Source organism: Ictidomys tridecemlineatus, chromosome 5, assembly GCF_052094955.1.
Source record: "Ictidomys tridecemlineatus isolate mIctTri1 chromosome 5, mIctTri1.hap1, whole genome shotgun sequence".
Lineage (NCBI taxonomy): Eukaryota > Metazoa > Chordata > Mammalia > Rodentia > Sciuridae > Ictidomys > Ictidomys tridecemlineatus.
This window is the reverse complement of record NC_135481.1, coordinates 189,027,205-189,046,377: the sequence shown is the minus strand read 5'-3', so window position 1 is coordinate 189,046,377 and position 19,173 is coordinate 189,027,205. Positions and strand designations below refer to the sequence as shown.

General features: G+C 47.3%; 1 protein-coding gene across 1 annotated transcript in view; it reads left to right on the top strand.

Annotated features, from left to right (window-relative positions):
- The window catches only part of Cass4 (Cas scaffold protein family member 4), a 33,385-nt gene extending 15,675 nt beyond the window's left edge, over nucleotides 1–17,710 (top strand). Inside the window, exons 2-7 of the mRNA XM_078051886.1 lie at nucleotides 1,399–1,821; nucleotides 7,295–7,396; nucleotides 10,144–10,224; nucleotides 11,498–12,802; nucleotides 14,010–14,087; nucleotides 16,506–17,710. Coding sequence (XP_077908012.1) covers nucleotides 1,399–1,821; nucleotides 7,295–7,396; nucleotides 10,144–10,224; nucleotides 11,498–12,802; nucleotides 14,010–14,087; nucleotides 16,506–16,916 — 2,400 coding nt within the window. The 3' untranslated portion in view covers nucleotides 16,917–17,710. The remainder of the gene's footprint in view (nucleotides 1–1,398; nucleotides 1,822–7,294; nucleotides 7,397–10,143; nucleotides 10,225–11,497; nucleotides 12,803–14,009; nucleotides 14,088–16,505) is intronic.
- The last annotated feature ends 1,463 nt before the right edge of the window (nucleotides 17,711–19,173 follow it).

Sequence of the window (19,173 nt, the reverse complement as noted above, 5' to 3'; positions counted from 1 at the left end):
ACGCCTCCTAGGTGCCAAACCCTGGGGGTGCAGCTGGAAACAAGGCAGGTGCAGAACTGCTGGCCTGGAGCTCATGTCCGGGAGTGCAGGCACTAAAGAAGATTGCACACACAGATGTGATAAGTACAGACAGGGAAAGATAGTGTGCAAAAAAAAAAAAAGGGGGGGGGGTTGGGGGAGAACTATGGGAAAAACTCATAGTTTGGGGGAAGGTGTGAGGGAATCCATTTTCTGAGGAAGTGACATTTAGAAGGATGTGTGGGATTTCACTGAGTGACTGCAATGGAGGAACAGCATGTGTGAAGGACTCAGACCCCCAGGAAGAGTGGTGCTCCTGGATGACCAGTGAGGAAGCGAGGAGACCCGGGAGGCTGGAAGTGTGTGCAGGCGCAAGCTCATACAGGTCTCGAAGGCTTGCAGACTTTTGGTTTCCATCCAAAGGGCACGGGGGAGCCACTGAAGAGGGGTAGAGATTTGTGTTTCTGAAAACCCACACTCTGGGAAGGGGCCCTAGGTAGTGAATATTCAATAGATGTTTGTTGAGGTGTGGAGGGACACGCGCTGACATGGAGAAGGGCAGTCAGTGTCTGGTGGCTCTAACTCAGTTCCCTGCTTTTCATTTGAACCTTCTAGACCCACTGGCCTCGGATAAGTGAAAAAGTTCTATCGTCCCTCTGTTAAAGATTTCTGGTCTACCAAGGAACAGGAGGAAATTTCCACAGTAGGAATGGCCTCTCACAATGCGTGCGCCCAGGGCTCTTTAGGAAGTTCTACCTTTTTGTAAAAATGAGTTAAAGGGGAGCACCTTTAACTGGGAGGCCAGAGAGGCCACCCCTTCCGATTGCACAGAAGCTGCCCACTCATAGGAAGCTCCACGCACCGCTGCACCGAGCCTTCCATCTTCTTCAGTGTGGTCAGTCTTGGACAGCTGGCCAATCCCAGGCTGCGGAGGGTAGGAGTGACGAGAGAGTGGGGGTCTGGACCAAGCACACAGCTCCTGAGTCCCAGTGGGCTGCAGCAGGTTTGGCAGTTTGAGTCTGTTTCCCAGACAGGTTAAGACACTCTCCAAATCTCCAAATTTTCTTGGCAATTCCAAACAAAGAGCTGATGCCCAGGTAGCCTGGGATGCAAGGCCAGAACTTCCACAAATTTAAAAAGGACCATGAGGTTGCATTAGGGCTACTTGGCCTGGTCTCAGGGTACACAAAACCTCCCCTGAGAGCATGGCATCTCACCTGAGACCTCAGGGATACAAAGACGTAGGCTAGGCAAAGAACAGGTGTAGTAGCCTCTGGGGAGGAAGAAATGGGAGAAACTGTGAGCGTGCACCAGGTTCCTGTGGCGTTGGAGTAGCTGGCAATCGTAATAACAGTGGATTCTTTCTTCCTACTCCTCCAGACACTGTTGGCCAGGGCTCTTTATGACAACCATCCTGACTGCTCCGATGAGCTGGCCTTCTCCAGAGGAGACATCCTGACCATTTTGGAGCAAAATGTGCCGGAAAGCGAGGGCTGGTGGAAGTGTCGGCTGCATGGGAGGCAGGGCCTGGCCCCTGCCAACCGCCTCCAAATCCTCCCGGAGGCCCCTGAGGATAGATCCTGTCCCCCATTCCCAGGAGGCTTGGAAAAAACCATCACTAACTCAGAGGAGACCTACCAAGTGCCCACAGTGCTGCCCACTCCACCCCCAGGCCCTGTGTATGAGCCGATGAAGAGCTGGGTGGAGGAGCCTTTGCCACCTGCTGCCCAAGTCTACGAGTTCCCTGACCCACCTCCCACCGCCAGAATCGTCTGTGAAAAGACTTTAAGCTTTCCAAAACAGGTAAGACTGTTTCCAAATAAGAGAGATGGGTCAGGGGGTGTGGGCTTCAGAGCCACTCAAGTCTCCACTGTCTGTTCATCCAAGTGTGCCAAAGGGAAACCAGGTCATTGGTGGTCGTGACTGAGGAGTTGTGTGCTTGGTCCAGGACCCCACCCTCTTGTCACTCATACACTCCGCAGCCTGGGATTGGCCAGCTGCCCAAGACTGACCACACTGCAGAAGACGGAAGGCTTAGTGCAGCAGTGCATGGAAGCGCTGTGGGTATTCATGGCCTGGGGACATCAGGGCGTCACTGGGATCTCTAGTGGTAATGATAGGCCTGGATTTCTGTCACATCCAAGTCAAGTGACCTACCACATTTAAAACGTGTATTCCCTTTCACCCGGAAATATTGCTTCTAGAATTGCTACAGAAGCACACGGGAAGGCAAATACTGGGCAAATACTGGTAGGAATGAGGAGGCCCTGGCCTTCCAGAATCATTGGAATTAGGGGAAAAAAAAAATCCTAAATGTTAGTGTATGGGAGGATTAGTGAGTGCATTGCCACAGCAAATTACCATACGGTTGTTAAAAAAGAAAAAAAGATGAGTCATTTCTATAAGGTGTCATTAAATAAGTAAATAATATTATTAATAAGTAAATAATATGATCAAAGATCAGACAAATGATGCCTCAAAGAAAGTATCCTGTGTCCCCGTACATGTCTAAGATCTGTGCCCCATCTCTGCCCACACGTAGGAAAGACCCAGAAACACACAAGGAGGGCTGCCCTCAAGAGGTGGAATTGGCTAAGGAGAAAGTGAAGGAACTTTTACTTCTTTCCCACCTGTGTCCCCAGCACCTGGCACCAAGCCTCGCATGCAGTGTGTCCTCCATCAGTGTTTGATGAGCAAACAGATTAGGGGGTTAATTTGCATGTTCTATGGAACATGTATGACATCTGTAGCTTTTATAATATCAGCTCTTTAAAAGCAGAGGAAAAGGAGCATTTAGTAAAAGCCGAAAGAAAACTTTATTATAAAATAAAGAAAGGAATGTGAAGCCCAGCCTGGGTGGAGTGGAGGAGCAGAACGTATTTGCAGCATCCAATGGCCTTGGACACTTCCTGCCTGCCATGATGCTTGGCTTTCAGCTCAGATGACACATCCCACCTGACCTCAGCTCTGGCAGGGGTCTTGGCAAGGTCTGTGTCCTGGAAAAGGCCACTTTCCTGACCTGTGTGCCCAGGGGACCCCAGGAAGGTGCTGCGCTCCTCTTGGGCTTCCTCCGTATCAGCCTTCGATGCTGCCTGCAAATGAAAAGGGGCTGGTGCCTTCAAAGGTTTTGAATACTTCAGATTCTCTAACTTCCTGGGCTGCAAGGCGTAGAACCAGACAGTTGTTACTCAGAACAGCTGCCACACACAGGTGCTGACTCCAGGCGCCAGGAGGAAGCTGGCTGGGCCTTCATGGGGTGAGCACTACCTTGCTTTTCTGAAACAACTGGCTGTGTCTAGGCCTGGCCTCTCAGCAGCTGTCAAAACAGCTGAGACAGAGTGGGGCCTTGATGGTGTTTCTTCTAAGGACAAGTGACACTGGGTGATATTGATTTGAAATTCTTTCCAAAACCAATGAAGAAAAAAAAAATCAGGGGTCATTTCCCCCTCTCCCTAAAAGGAAAACAGATGCAAACCCACCTTCGGCCAAGCACCCTCTGCACCCAGCACAGTGCCTGGTGCTCCTCTACCAGGTGCTCCGGGAAACTTTTGCCAACTGAATGAAGTGACCCTACCCAATAGAATGCCTCAGAAATGTGACTCACTGCCATCTTGAAATCACATTCACATAAAGGAAAAGACAAGTTACAATTGAATTTTAATTCAGAGGTCAGGGCTGTAAGAGAGTTCCTTCCAAGAATCTTGCCAACCATTTCCATAAAGCATGTCTCCATGCCCTTGTGGCAAGGAGAAGCCGCAGCTACCCAGGGGAATTCAGGGCCTTTTTGCCACTGAGCAGGACTCAGCAGGTGGCCACAGAGAACCACTGGGGAATTTTCCTGCTATTTTTTTTTTTTTTTCCTTCTGTAGCTCCTTCCCTGTCTGTCCTGGCTACATTCTGGCCCTTTTGTGTGTTCTCTGTCACCTAGTGGTCTGGCCCTCTGGCTCCCTTGGCTTCCTGTGCAGCCTGTCACTCAAGGACACTCAGAACATGACAGATCCCCTGTGTTTCTCTGTCCTCCTCTGGGTCAGGAGAGGTCGGAGGAGCATTTCCAAGGTCAGCTCTCCAGATGTACCGTGTGGTGATTCCAACTAACGTCACTTCCCCTCGGCTCCGCTTTTCTGCTCTGAAAAGGGTGGAACTAGCTAATCAGTTGAGAATGTTCCAGTCCACAGGAAAGGCATGCATCTCTCCCCTGCTCACATTACTGAGCCTTGAACCCTAAGTCTGAGGCTGCCCAGGAAATACACGTGGTTCCAAGTGGAAGCAGATGTTGGTAGAACCAGGCACTGGCTTCAAGCCATCTCCAGCGGAGAGATCACAGGCTTGGGCCACCACTTAGGCAAGTCATTTCATGGACTCAATTTGTACTTCTGTTGACCATCTCTAGATTCAGAGTGGCCCAAGGTTAAAATCCAAGGTGGTGGAAATTTGTCTCTATCCTCAAATTGTCCTAAGAGATGCATCTACACATCAGAATCAGACATCCCCATAACTGGAAGAGATTTTTGAGGACCTTTAGATTAGATCAACTCTCCATTTTACAGATGCTCCTGCACCTGGGAACACAGAGCTGGCACTAAAGCTTCTTAGCTCTCTCCATGTTCTTCTGACTGCAGTGCCCCAAGGGCAGAGCCCTGTCCTCACCATTCTCACCATCCTGTGATCTCCTTTCACCCGGCTGTGGCTGGAGCTACTCTTTCCATTTACCTCTTTGTTAAAACTTCACCTTCAGGTCCTAAGGACGTAACTCAGTCACTAGGATCAACCAAGAAATGGAACAGAACCAGCACCCAGAAGCCCTGAGCCTTCTCCCTGCCACTTCCCCCAGGGTAACCACCATCGTGAGCTTTGCTTTACTTTTTGTTCCAACTTCCTTAATATAATATATAAGCCTGACTTAAAAAAAAAAAAGAAGAAGATATTTGATTTTGGTTGAAATTCCCAAAAGAGGGGACTCTTTGGTGTTTCAGCAAAGGGCCAGATTTCCTCATGAAATTGCACAGAGACCCACTGGTTCCTGAACGGGAGTTCCTCCTGCCTCTCTAAGCCTCTCGAAACCAGGTTTCTCAGACATGTTCCCAAATTGCTATCTGGAACCTACATTTTCCAAGAAACACTGGGCATTTTTGAAGTGGCATCCTTCCATCTCAAATGTCATTTTCAGGAAAGTCCCTCCTATGTGTGTGTGTGTGTGTGTGTGTGCGCTCTTGCAAACATGTGCGACCCATGGCATCGGCCATATGAATAAAATGGGGCTGAAGTCCTGGGGAACAACGGATACGGGAACTGCATTTGAAAAGGGTCTGTAGTGTGAGAGAGCAGGGGCTGCCGGCTGCCAGGAGGGAGGAGGTACAGAAATGGCAGTCAGTAGTGAGGGATGCTCCTGTGTGGTTCCTGGGCTTAGACAGTACATGGCCTCTCTTTCCTAGGGAGGACATTGGATCCCCAATGGGGACCATTGATGATTTGTCCTGGACCAAAAAGCCTGAAACCACTGGGGACACAGCCAGGTTTATTAACTGAAATGAAGAAAACTGCAGAATGAGGACCCTGTGGGTATCTCACAGAGGAAAAGCTGGTCTAGTTATGGGCTCAGAGGAAGGTGGGATTTAGTGAAACAGAATCATGACTGTTTCATATTAGGTTCAAAGGGCTTAGCACCTTAGCACAGGAATTCTTTGCTTCTTTCTTTCTTTCTTTTTTTAATCTTTTATTGATTTTATTTTATTATTATCTTTTTGACACTTCTTTCTTAATAAAGGTACTTGAGAGCCAGTGCTTCCCAGAGCCCAGGACTGTAGAGAACCTCATTTTTTTGAGAGTAAGAAAGCAGTCATCACTCAAAGAAGGGGCTGTTTTGACACTTGGCACTACAGTGTGTCCTTGGGAGAAGTGTGTCCTGTTGGTTGAGGGCTCTTTCAACTGCACTTGTGATTGCAGCCTGATGAAGGGCCCGGGCAGGTGTTCATGTCCTGAGCTATCTTTTACCATCCCGTGCTATCCACGTTCAAATTAGCATCAGCACTTAACATGTGCCACCCCGGTGCGTGGTCCAAGGGACACTGTAATGAATGGAAGGACCTTTACCTGGCCCTCACAAGCTGCCTCCTCAGCCTGCACTGTCCTCCCTGTCTCCACATTTCATTCCTGACCACCCCTAGGATTCAAATGGGAAAGCCCGTTACTCTGTGACAGGTTCCTTGGGACCAGGGCGAGAGGTACATTCTCCTTCTCCTCTCTTCCTGGCCCCATCTCACTTACCAACCTATGTCCTAGGTGTGCCTGGGTCCTACTTATTTTCCCCTTAGGCCATAAGCCCCAGGCAGTGAGCATCTCCTACCCCTTTTAAAAAAAAAAAAAAATCTCCTTTCCCAGGCCGCTCCCAGAAATGCTCTGATTCTAGAGGTCTGAGGTGGGAGCCCTGGCAACTGGAGTACTTTACATCTTGCCAGATGATTTGGATCTCAAGCTAGGGGTGGCGTCTCACACTCCATAGCACCCAGCTTTGTGCCCAGGGTAGACAGCAGTCGGCTCTGAAGGACTAGTTGGAACCCAGAGTTGCGGTTAATAGGTATGGAATCGGTGGCAATCGCTGAACCAGTGCTCCTAGGTAGATGAAATCTGATTGTCAGTCCTGCTCTGTGGAGGATGCAAGCCCCGCTCCTTAACCTCCTTGCCGCCGTTGACCTTCCCCAGTCCTCCCCCGCTGCCCACCCTCGCTCCCTCTGTCACTTTCAATCACTCAGATGGCCAAGGTCTTTTCTGCTTCTACTCTCGGCAACAAGTGCTGTCATCTGTGATTCCTACTCCCCCAGAGGCCCGACCTGAGGCCTATTTCCCCAGGATCTTGGGAGTCATTCACCGACACTCTGAAAGTCCCCTCTGCCCATGTGGCTGGGTGAATGTGTGAGTAGCCCTGCGTCAGAGGTCCAGCCAGGATCCCTAGAGAGCTTCAGGGTCCCGAGGTCCGTTTATTTCCACTACACCAGAGATTTGCCAGACGTGGGGCCCAAGATTCTGCATTCTAGCTGTTTCCCAGGGCAGGCAGCCTTGGTCCACCCCTGGAGGAAGCCTCTCCCCCACCAGGGGGCCACCCTCTCAGCACCCAGCTACGGCCAGTCTCCGGGGTAAAGCATCTGCCACTTAGCAGTGCTGGGCTGACACTCAACAGCACCCACGAGCTGTCTTCTCTATTTGGGAGATAACTTTGAACATGACCCTGTGATCAGTTTAACATTTCCTTTCCCTTGACACCCTTCTTTTTCTCTCCAAGACCCTCTTTGTGCTTCCCAGACCTTCGAGGGCCTCGCTGCCAACTCTGCCTTCCCAACTGTACGACGTGCCCGTGCAGAGCCGGGTCCCCTCGGCCCTTAAGGTGAGCCTTGCGTGGTGGCCCCGCTCCCTGATCCCCCAGGCCTGGGCTGAGTGGGGTCTGGGCGGCTCACAGATAGCTGATTTCAGCTTCCCTGAGGGAGGCCTCCAGGGGCTTCAGTCCCCTAACTCTGAAGGTCATATCATCACTGAGAGGCAAGCTTTGCAGGATCCAGGCCTGCAGGGGAGAACACTGTGGCTATTGGAATTCCAGACATTTTTAAATTTTTACTTTTCATTTGTAATAGATATTTCATTATGAATATAGACACCTACACACATACATTTTTAAGGAATAATATCTTTTTGGCAGTGCTGGCGACCCAGCCCAGGGTCTCAGAGCATGTTAGGCAAGCATTCTATCACTGAGCTATTTATTCCCTGAACTCCTAAAAAAACAGTATCTTGGAGGATATGCACCACAGTTTTAAGGTTGGTGATCTTAACATTGATCATTCATTATCTCTGGGGGAAGAAACTTTAGGTGTTTTTTTTTTTTTTTTTTTTTCAGTATTGGGGATTAAGCTCAGGGTTGCTTTACCACTGAGCTGCATCCCAGCCCTTTTTATTTTTTTATTTTGAGACAGGGTTTCACTAAGTTGCCCAGTCTGGCCTCCAACTTGCGATCTTCCTGCCTCGGCTTCCTGAGTTGCTGGGATTACAGGCGTGTTCCACCACGCCCGGCAAGTTATTATTGTTTTTTAACTTACTTTTACATAATAGGCACATCAAAAACAGCTTCGCTCCTTTCTCAGCTCTCAGACTTCAGCACATATGGAGTTACCCGGCAGCTTTCCCAAGTCCTGCTGCCCAAGGCCCATCCCCAGAGATTCTGCCCTGTCAGGTCTGGGCTCAGGCATTAGGACTTTCAAAGCTTCCAGGAGATGCTAATGTGCAGCAGGACTGAGATCACAGCACTAGTCTAAACAGAACTTGGAGCAGCTCTGTGACTTCCTGGTCACTCAGTTAAAAGAAGTCACTTTGGAGTCCCCAGTCTCCATGGGGAATTTTAACATCCCATCCAGGCAATAATCAAATGTGCATTCATTTCAGGCCAAAGTTTCTGCCCTCCCTTCCAGCCTGCTTGCTGGGCCTGGTCTCCAGCAATGGGACCTCAGGATTGACTGGGTTCTCTGCTGGTTCCATGGCTCAAGGTCTCCATTCCCCTCTCACTCTCTGGGAGGTCTCAGACTCTTTCAGGGCTTCAGGATACAGGCAGGGAGAGAGGACAGGAGAAAGGCCCTATGTCTTCTGGGGACATGGTGCAGGTGCTGAATGCTGGTGGCAAGTGTTCAGACTGACTCTCCTCTGGGGCTGACCCCACCTCCTAACTGATCACTGCTTACCTGAAAACCCCACCCAGGGTGCAAATGTACCTACTCTGGTTGGTGCCTCTTCCCTTAGCCCCAAGGCAGGCAGGTTATTTCCAAAGCATCCTCCTGAGATTCCCTCCCCCATCCTGGCCTGCTCATGCTCAGTTCCCATGCAATCCCAGTTGGGCCATGGAAGGAACATGCTCCCATTGCCAAGACGGATAAGGGAGCACCAGCATCTTCCCAGGGGGAAGCTTCTTAAATGAAGACACACTTAAACCCATGGCCTCACTTTCTTTGCCCTAATCCCCAGCCTGTCGGGTCCTGTCTTTGTTTAAAACGTTGACATTTCATTCATCATGATTTTTTGCATTAATTATGATTTTTAAATACTTGGCCTAGATGACCGAGGGTTTTGGTGCCCCTGGATGCTAGGCCCAGGGCAAGGGCTGTGCTTTCTATCACTCTGGTCCTGACCCCAAGAACAGGCCATCACAGCACAGCCACACTCTGCTTGGTTGTCAGCCTCTAAACTCTCCAAAGCCAGATCCAGCCCCCTGCACTATGACCCCATGTTGAGGGCATAGTCATCAAGTCAAGTCACCAAAGGATCCTATTGGAACCCTCAGTGCTTCACTTGTGGAGTGCACTTGTCCCTAACCCTGAAGGATTTGCAGGAGACTAAGCTCGACTCGGCAAAGAAGCCCCCTAATACCCAGCTCTTTCCCTCTTTCTTGGCAAAGCCTGTTCTGGTGTTGCCTTGCCTTGGAACTTGGAACTTATTTTTTACATCCTAATATACACATATTCTGATCACTGTATACATTTTACATATGAAACATAAAACATTTGTATCTCAAGCCTCTGGAGGAGCCTGGCAGGGGAATGACAAGCTCAGCATCTGGCACTCAGTAGGTCTTCAGTAGGATGCACATTTTTTCAAAGGGGTAATCCAAGCTCCCTTTTTATTGCTCTCATCACTGTACGTACACAGTTCCACCTGGCTCGGCATAGTTAGTAGTCACTCGATACATATATTCAGAATGACAGCATGAGTGACAGGAGAATTTCTGTTGTGAAAAATAAACAAAAAGATGTATTAGGCTCCCATGTCATTGTCCCTTCTGGCTTCTTTCCATCCTAAGGTTAACTGCCTTTAGATGAGTGGCCAATTTCAGTTCAGGTGACTACAGTGAGCTCTCTACGGCTTCCCTCAGTCCTTGGGGAAGGAGAGCCGTATACATCACCATGTCCAGTGTTGAACTTACATCCGTTGCAGCACATGGAAGAGCACCATGATTGACAGCCCCAAAGTGTTCAGGGATTTTTTTCTTTCATTGGAAAAAAAAAAAAAAACATTGGAGAGTGGAGAGTTTGTGATGATAGCCATTAGGAAGAAAAAAAATCTAAGTTGTCCTCCTCTGTGGTCTTTCCCTAGGAGCCGGAGAAGCAGCAGTTATATGACATACCGCCCAGTCCCCAAAAGGCAGCACTCCACCTTCCAGCCAGCCAAGCAGGCGTGAGTATGAACAGGTGCCAAGCTGCGGTGCCATGGAAGCCTAAATGTCTGCTGGGAAACTTTATTAGCTTGATGTGTCTGTCAGCTTTCCATTGTTGTGACAGGATACCTGAGGTAAACAACTCCTAAGGAGGAAAGGTTTATTTTGTCTCATGGTTTCAAAGGTTGTGCCTCTGGTCAGTTGGCATATTGCTTTGGGCCTATGGCGGCACAGTATACCATGGAGGGAGCAGAGTGGAGCACAACCACTCACCTCCTGGTGGCCAGAAAGCAGACAGAGGAAGAGGAAGGTGCTGGAGTCCTAATATCCTCTTCCAGGGCACATCCTCAGTGAACTCACTTCCTCTAATTAGGCCCCATCTTTTATAGGGCACCACTATATCACCTCCCAGTAGCACCTCCGGCTGGAGAATAAGACTAATGCATGGGCCTCCAAGGGACTTCCTAGATAAAAAATCAGTTGCAAATTCCCCATAACAAACCTTAATGTATTTTATTTTATTTTATTTTATTTATTTATATTATTAGTTGTTCAAAACATTACCTTACTGTATTTTAAACAAAAAACTTAATTGCTCTGGGGTTTAGGAATAGGATGTGGTTTGAGTAAGACTTAGCTTCTTCATGCCTCAGTTTTGTATTGCAGATGTATTGGGAGGATTAAGTGGGATAATCCCTGCAAAGCACCCACTAGAGTGCCTGGCACAGAGCAAGAGCTCAGCAAGTGTTAAAAATCACTTCTTCTTAGGAGAGACCTCGGGGATGCACTGCATTGAAGTATGCTTCTGTGTGTGTAGGGGGATTTATCACTGAATTCGACCACATGCGTCCCATGGATATACTTTTGTCCAAAGTTATTAGGGGAAGCCTTACAAAAGAGGTGACATTTCAGCAGTGCCATGAGCAATATAGAAAATTTAGTAGATGGAAAGGAAAGAGTTGGATGGGCAGATAAAGCAAAGGGACTAGTTTTGGCAAAATTTTAAATATGGTGGTGTGAGTGTGTGTTCTGAGTTCAGGCGAGGCAAATAGTCCAGGGGACTGGACCTATAAGTACAGGGTGGAAGATGGTGGGGTGGGGGGCTAGTAGGTTGGAAATAAAGAGAAAAGAGGCTCAAAAAGGAGGGGGGATCGAAATTGTGAGGGGCCTTTAGTGATAACAGTGATGGGGAGCCACAGAAGGGACTAGAGGGAGGAGAAACAGTCAGACGTGAAGGGTAAGCCCTTTTTTTATTGCTGCTAACATGGGCGACTACATGTGGTTCTTCCACAGGACATTCCTCTGAAACCAGTGTTGGCATTTAGAAGAGAGGGCTGCAGCACATTGCCAAGCCCTCAGAAATCAGAATGGATTTATGACACTCCAGTGTCTCTGGGCAAGGCCAATGTCAGAAATGCATCTCTAGCCAGCTTCGTGGAAGAAGCAGGGCCAAATGCTGTCCCCAGTTCCAGCTCTACTTTCCATAGACCTCCAGATACCAAAGTCAGGATCCTCCCTTCACAGCCAAGTAAAAAGGTGCCCACGAAGAAGAATCCCAGCCTTTCAGATGTCCCTTCCTACACCATCCTAGTGCCCAGGAACACACTCTCTTCAGATGCAGGCGCCAGCTACAAGGTGCCTTCCAGCTTTCTGATTCCCCGAGTGGAGCAGCAGAACACCAAGCCCAATATTTATGACATCCCTAAAGCAATGCCAAGTGTGTCCCAGGCAGGGAAAGAACAGGGAAAAGCCAAGGAGGTTCCAGAGAACCCCCGGGGCCACAATTCCTTCGAGCTCCCCAGACGAAAAACTTCCCTATCTCCAGAACCAGACAGATCATCCATTGCCAGCTCGGACAGCAGAGCCAGTGTGGTTTCTTCCTGCTCCTCCATATCAACTGACTCCTCTTCTAGCTCCTCCTTGGAGGAGTCGGCCAAGGAGCTCTCCCTGGATCTGCACTTAGCCAAAGAGACAGCAATGAGCCTACAGCACAAAGTGGTCAGCTCTGCAGCAAGCCTGCTGCTCTTTGTAAGTAGGAAGTGGAGGTTCAGAGACTCTCTGGAGGCCAACATTGATGGGATCCACAGGGCTGCTGACCACATAGAAGGAGCTTTAAAAGAATTTCTGGATTTTGCCCGAGGAGTTTATGGGTCAACCTGCAACGTCACTGACAGTCATCTTAGGGCCAGAATTCGAGATCAGTTACAGACAATCTCCAATTCCTACCAGATCCTGCTAGAAACCAAGGAAAACCTGGACAGCTGCAATTGGTCCCTCGAAGTTCTTGTGACAGACAAAGTTCAGAACAGCCTCGATGACCTTGAGAGGTTTGTCATGGTGGCACGGATGGTTCCAGAAGATGTCAAGAGATTTTCCTCCATTGTCATTGCCAATGGGAGGCTGCTCTTTAAGGAGAATTGTGAAAAAGAAGAGACCATCCAGTTGTCCCCAAATGCAGAATTTACGTGTAAAAAAGGCATCCAGCTTCCACAAAGAGAAGTAGAATCATACCAAAAGAGGGCTCCTTTTAATAAAGCAAGGGAAAACTACCATTCCCCTGAAGTACTTAAGAAAAATGGGACAAGTGCCCCTGAACAGGTGAGTTCAGAGGTCCCAGTGGCATAAAGTGGGTCTTCTGATGTCGTCCAGAGCCGTCCCCACTAAGAGAGCTGCCGAGAAGCTCTACCAATAGCTCTTAGGCTCTTGCAAGACAAAGGTTCCATTTCCTAGAGAATAAAACGCATGAAAGCAAACTTTTTGATAAAATCTTGTTGGATTTTAATATTAAGCCCAGATAGATCAGTATATTTGGATTTCCTCCAAAAAATTTTGGGGGTTCAGGTTTACCTCTGATCCTAGAATTAGAAAGTATTTTTTTTTAAATCTTTTAAAAATGTTTGTTAAGTTTTGCCGGACACAGTGGTGCACTCCTGTAATCCCAGCGGCTTGGGAAACTGAGACAGGAGGATTGAAGGTTCAAAGCCTACCTCAGGTCCTAAGCAACTCAGCAAGACCCTGTCTCTAAATAAAATACAAAATCGGGCTGTGGATGTGGTTCAGTGGTTCAGTGGTTAAGTGCCTCTGAGTTCAATCCTGGTACCAAAAAAAAAAAAAAAATTTTATTAAGTTTTAAATCTTGCCACCAAGTATCCTCATGTTTTTGAAAATTATACATTTTGTTATCATCAGCATGTTTCATAGAAAAAGAAGTACCCTTCAAACATTCTTGTATTTGTGTTTGTTTTTGTGGTTTGGACTGTGCTGAGGGATGAACCAAGGCCCTGTGCAGGCTGGGCAAGCACTCTGCCAACCGAGCTACACCCCAGCCCCCATTCAGACAATCTTCTGAGTTGTTCCAGGTCTGAGCAGCCTCCACACTCCAGTCCTACCTAGGAACTCCTGTGGAGCCTTTAGACCTGACAGGAAGAGGACGTTGAGTTCAGAGGGCCCCTGAGGGCTGCGTGGAGATGGTTTGACTCTTTGGGTCCCAGCCTTGGGGCTCTGTTGACATGCCTGATGATGTAACAGCTTTAACATATTCTAGAAATTTGAACATCTTTCATTTCCAGGTAAATTTTTTTTAATTAAAAAATTTTTAATTAAAAAATTTAAACATAATTTTTTTATGGGTCATTACATTAGGCCTTGTTGGTTAGCCTTGGGCTGCCAAAGTCTCCTTTGGTTGACAACAGGTGTCAGTAGCAGAACCAGGAACAGCAGTACAGGTAGGAGCGCTTGAGCATTAGCCTGAACTGATGCAGTTTGAAATATTGAAAAACCATCTAAGTTGTATTTTATTTTTCAGGCATTACCTAACCTAGAAGAAAAAGAAACATTCATCTTGGAAGGAAAGTTAGAAGAAGACAAAGACTTAGATACAATGGTAAGCTGTCTTGCTCACTCCCCAATACCTCTGGTTACATGCTTTGTCCCTAGAGACATTTCATCATGCTATAGCAATCTCATCCTATAGCTATGACCCACTTGGGGGAGATCTGGTTTTCTCTTCTTCATAGTACAAAGAACTCTGGAGAGCTCTAGTGTATGTATCATGGCCCTTAACCCTGGCCACCAGGGAATACTGCAAGTTCATCTTGGGTGGGTCCAACATGGCATTAGATAACATGGTCACATTCTCTGTGATGTCATCAATTAATGCTTCTGATTACAAAACAAAACCCACTTTGGTTTGAAGTTCTGTCTTCAACACCTCTTTGACATCTCCTACTTCTTTTTTTTTAAAAATCAAAGATGTTATCATTGTGCTTATTGTTATTGGTCATCTTTGATTTGCGACCAATGACAATAGTTTTCCAATTCCAAATTTTGAAATTTTCCTTTAAATTATTAAAGTGAAAACAATGGGTCCATCCAGAGACTCAGTGTGAAGCCAGCAGATGTCAAGAGGGAGGCTGGCTGCTTGGGAAACAGTGAACCAGTTCAACAGCCCAGATTCAGGGGCATGCTAGGTGGGGGAGGGTGATGCAGACAAGGTCATGTGCCTTCTCTGAGGCAAAGGGGGGCATGGACCCAGGCTCAGTTACCCACACCCCAAATACTGAGCATCCCAGGCCTTCTGTATTGCTAAAGGTCATGCTGTCCTGTTAAGGCAAAGTATGCCTTAGACCAGAGGCCACCCAGCATGACAGTACATCACAGTCCCTTGTAAGGCTTGCTGAAACTCTGAATTTCTGATTAGTTGGGGCGTGGGTGCAGAGAATCTACCTTCCTGACAAGCCCTCAGGTGCTCCTGATGCTTTTGGTCCAGGGGCCACACCGGGAAAGCCCCTGCTCCACACTGACAGTGCTTCCTCAGTGCAGACAGGGTGTCACTGGCCACAGGGGACCATGCTCCGTGTGTGGGAAGCCCCGGTGGCACCCCAACCCCTGCCCACACACTGCCTGCAGCTGCCTGTCCATAAGACAGCAGCTAGAACCACCTCTGCAGGCTCCACCCCCGGGTCAGGAGCTGTGTACTCTCTTCCTTTACCTACACTTGGTACTTCTAAGATAGATTTCCTGGCTCATGATGCTCATCCCTGCTCACGGAGTCCTCTTAACCAACACCCCATCCTCTTTTCACTTCATACTAAAAAATATTCATTGTCTTCATTTTCCAAATATGAAATCATAAAAATGAATAGATTTCTCCCAAGTATGCCTTGCTTCTTGTCTGACTCCCCCTCCACCAGCCCCGAGGGTCTCAGCCCCCTCTGACATTCACTTTGCGGGTCCTTTCTCATGAAGTGCTGTCATAGGTAGACAAGAGAGGGCAGAGTTTGAGGAAGAGAGTCTCAGACTCTGCCATTTGACTGTGAGCTCCAGCTGAATTTACTAACTGAAGGGCCCCTGAGTTCAGTTTCCTCACTTATAAAATAACAAAGGAGGGCCGGGTGTATGTTCCTCACTGGTACAGCACTCGCCCAGCTTGTGCAGAGGTCCTGGCTTCAACCCTCAGCACTGCAAATAATAAAACTAGATTAAAAAAAAAAACCCAAAGCTGCCTTGTATTGCTACCCAGAGTGGCCACCACCAACTCGGTGCTGAGAATTCTCTGATGGCATATTGTCCTGGGAGAAACATTGTCCCATTTTCCTGAAAGTAAAATTTTCATGAGACCTTAATAGCAAACAAGGTAAGCATTTTCATATTAAGGTAGGTAGGTCAGTGTATTTGACCCCTTTTACTGTACCTCTGGTACTGGAATTAGAAAGGATCTGTAAATGTCTTAAAAACTATTCTTCGGGCAAATTTTTAAAATCTCACCGTCAAGTTTCTACATTTTTGTTGTTGTTGTTGTTATTTTTTTTCTTTTCCCTTTTATTTTTTCTCTTTCCATATTTTTATTGGTGCATTATTGTTAAACATAATAATGTTACTTATTGTTACATCTTCCTGCATGCACACTATTGTTTGTGATTTGGTGCTGGGGTCAAACCCAGAGCCTTGCACATGTTAAGCACATGCTCTATCACCAAGCTTCAACCCCAACTCCTTCTTGCACTTTTGAAAGCTATAAATTTAGTTATTGTCCACATGTCCCTTAGAGTGAGTTTCTTCTGGTTTACTGATGGTCAAATAAAATTATATATAGTATGTATTATAATGCATAAGATTACATATACTATGTTATGATATATGCTACAGTGCTTTGGAAACATTATTTTCTTTAGATGTCCCCCAAAAAACTGTGCCTTTCCTTCTAAAATGCCTTGCCAATCAAGCAAAAATAAGAAAGGGAAGATAACCGCAGCTTGCTGATCCATCTGTCTCTTACCTGCTTCCTCCTTCTCTTCTCTAGAATCCTGGCTGTCTTGTAGCCCAGCCTTTGACTCAGCAGAACCCCGGGAGGAAAGTGCACCTTTCTGAACACTGCCGCCTCTATTTTGGGGCGCTCTTCAAAGCCATCAGCGTATTCCACAGCAGCCTCAGCAACAGCCAGCCTCCAGAGATCTTTATCACTCAGAGCAAGCTGGTCATCATGGTGGGGCAGAAGCTGGTGGACACTCTGTGCAAGGAGACCCAGGAGAAGGATGTGCGTAACGAGATCCTCTGCAGCAGCAGCCACCTTTGTGGGCTGCTGAAGGACCTGGCACTGGCCACCAAGAATGCAGTTCTCAAGTACCCGAGCCCTGCAGCCCTGGGGCACCTCCAGGCTGAGGCCAAGAAGCTGGAGAATCACACACGACAATTCAGAGGGACGTTGGATTGAGGCGCTGCTGCTTCCTCCCTCAAGTTACTTCTTAGCTTCTCAGCACAACCTGGGCAACTCTGTCCCCTGGGGAAGGCCGCAGAGCATACAGGATGGGCCACAGCAGCCACTGTGCCCAGAGCCTGTAGTACAAGCAGCCGAGCAACTCCAGGACACTGGCTTACCCCCAGGGGGCAGGAAAGAGAGCCAGGTATTATGTAAGGACCTTATGAGGAGGACATGCCATCTAGGGTATGCAAAGTCATGTTGAAAGTAACAAGGAAGAAATCATTTCTATGTTGGTTAAATGTGTGTGTGGTTTACATTCATTTATTCAGCACTTATTTATTGGGCACTAATTATATGTCAAGTTCTAAGGCTAGAGACACAGCAGTTTCTCAGCAGCCATGCCCTCATGAACTCACAGTCCAATAGCGAAGACAGACAGTAAAGTGATTAAGAAATGCATCTATAATAAATCAGAGGCAGGGAGAAAATACAGCCCAGGGAAGAAAAGGGAGCTCAGTTTCAAAAGATACATTTCTGTTGCATCCATTAGAAAATGTAATTTTTTTTTAAATTTTGGATTGAATTAATTCAGTGAGATTGGTATAATTGTGTATGTTTCTTGCACCAAAACTATATATATATATATATTTTTGCTGTTTTCTTACTGTGGTTAAAGATGCATGGTATATTCTTGCCACACATGTTCTGTTGTGTTCCCTATTAACTTATTTTGTATATTGTAGCTTCTGTATTGAGAAGTTCTACTGCTCAATTAGAAAAAAAAGTTTATATTTCAACAGTTGCAACTCTGTGACCGTTTATAATAATATTTAAATGTAACCATGAATTGAAGCATCATTTTCAGCAATCCTTTGCCAGCCTTTGGTCCACACTGTCTGAGTTCTGGTCCCAAAGTCAAGCCCTTGATGTTTATTTTTGGCCTTCAAATGCTTCTCACTGAAGTCTGTGGGCAGATGCTGTAGAGGCCATGTTTTATGTGTCAGATCAGCGTGTGGCACAAAGCCATCCCCTGTGGGGTGCAGACAGGAAGGTGTGGTGTGGACAGGATATGCATCGCTGGGCACAGACATGGAAATGACACTGAGCTCTCCTCCCGTCCAACCACCTCCTCTTCCACCCCTTGCAGCGGAGGCTTTCTGCTCAGGTTTCTATGGTTACATAATCCTGTCCATCCCAGGGACGGTCTGTGGTTGTCATAAGTATCTCAGCCACATAAACACCTCTGGAGCCTGAAATCAGCATCTCCAGCTGGGTCCCCTGCAGGGGAACCAGGTCCAGTGGCCATCCACTCTTCCGTCCTTGGTGGGCATGTTAAGACATTGGTTGTAGAAAGCTGACTGTTTTGTTGAGTTCGTTTCTGGATCCTAAAAAAAGAAGACTCTCTCCTTTGTGAGACTTGTCTCTACAGCTGAACAGAGAGACCCTAGAGGGCCACATTCTTTGAACAGCAGAAACTTCATCGATTGGGATTGAAGTCAGTTTTTTCACCACTGTCACCATAAGACCTGACAAGAACAATTAGAGGAGGAAACGTTTCTTTGGGGACTCAAAGTTTCAGAAATCTCAGTCCATAGAAGGCCAGATCCATTCCTCAGGGCTTGAGGTGAGGCGGAACATCACAGCGGAAGAGTGTGGCAGAGGGAAGCAGCTCAGGTCGTGGAACCAAGACGCAGAGGGAAAGATCTGCTCATCAAGGACAAAATAGAGACCCCAAAGGCATGCCCCCAGGGACCCACCTCCTCCAGCCACAGCCTTCCTGCTGCAGTGACCACCCAGTTAATCCCTTCCAGGGGATTTATACACCTAATAGGTTAAGGCTGTCATGACCCAGTCACTTCACCTCTGAACTTACTTGATTGGTCTCACACATAAACTTTTGGGGGACACCTAATAACTAAACCATAACAGGGATTCTATTCCTAGTGTTGGAAAACCATATCTGGTTTATCTTAAACAATAGAGGAAATTTATTGACTCAAGTATCTTAAAACAATTTGGGGCAGAATAGCTGCACAGCCATTCGAGGTGGGAGCAGGATTAGGCAAGTCTAGGTGGAGTTAGTCCTGTATTATGGTCTTGGACAAAACATTTCCCCATGTTCAATGTGTCTACATGCAGAACAGAGTAGACTCTGACTCAAAGGTTAAGGCAGTGAAGAGGATAGACCGATAAGACATTGCTCCTGTTCTAGTCACCTATGGGACATCTGCAGGCCCAGAAGAGCTAGTACTGTTTAAGTCCCTGAAGA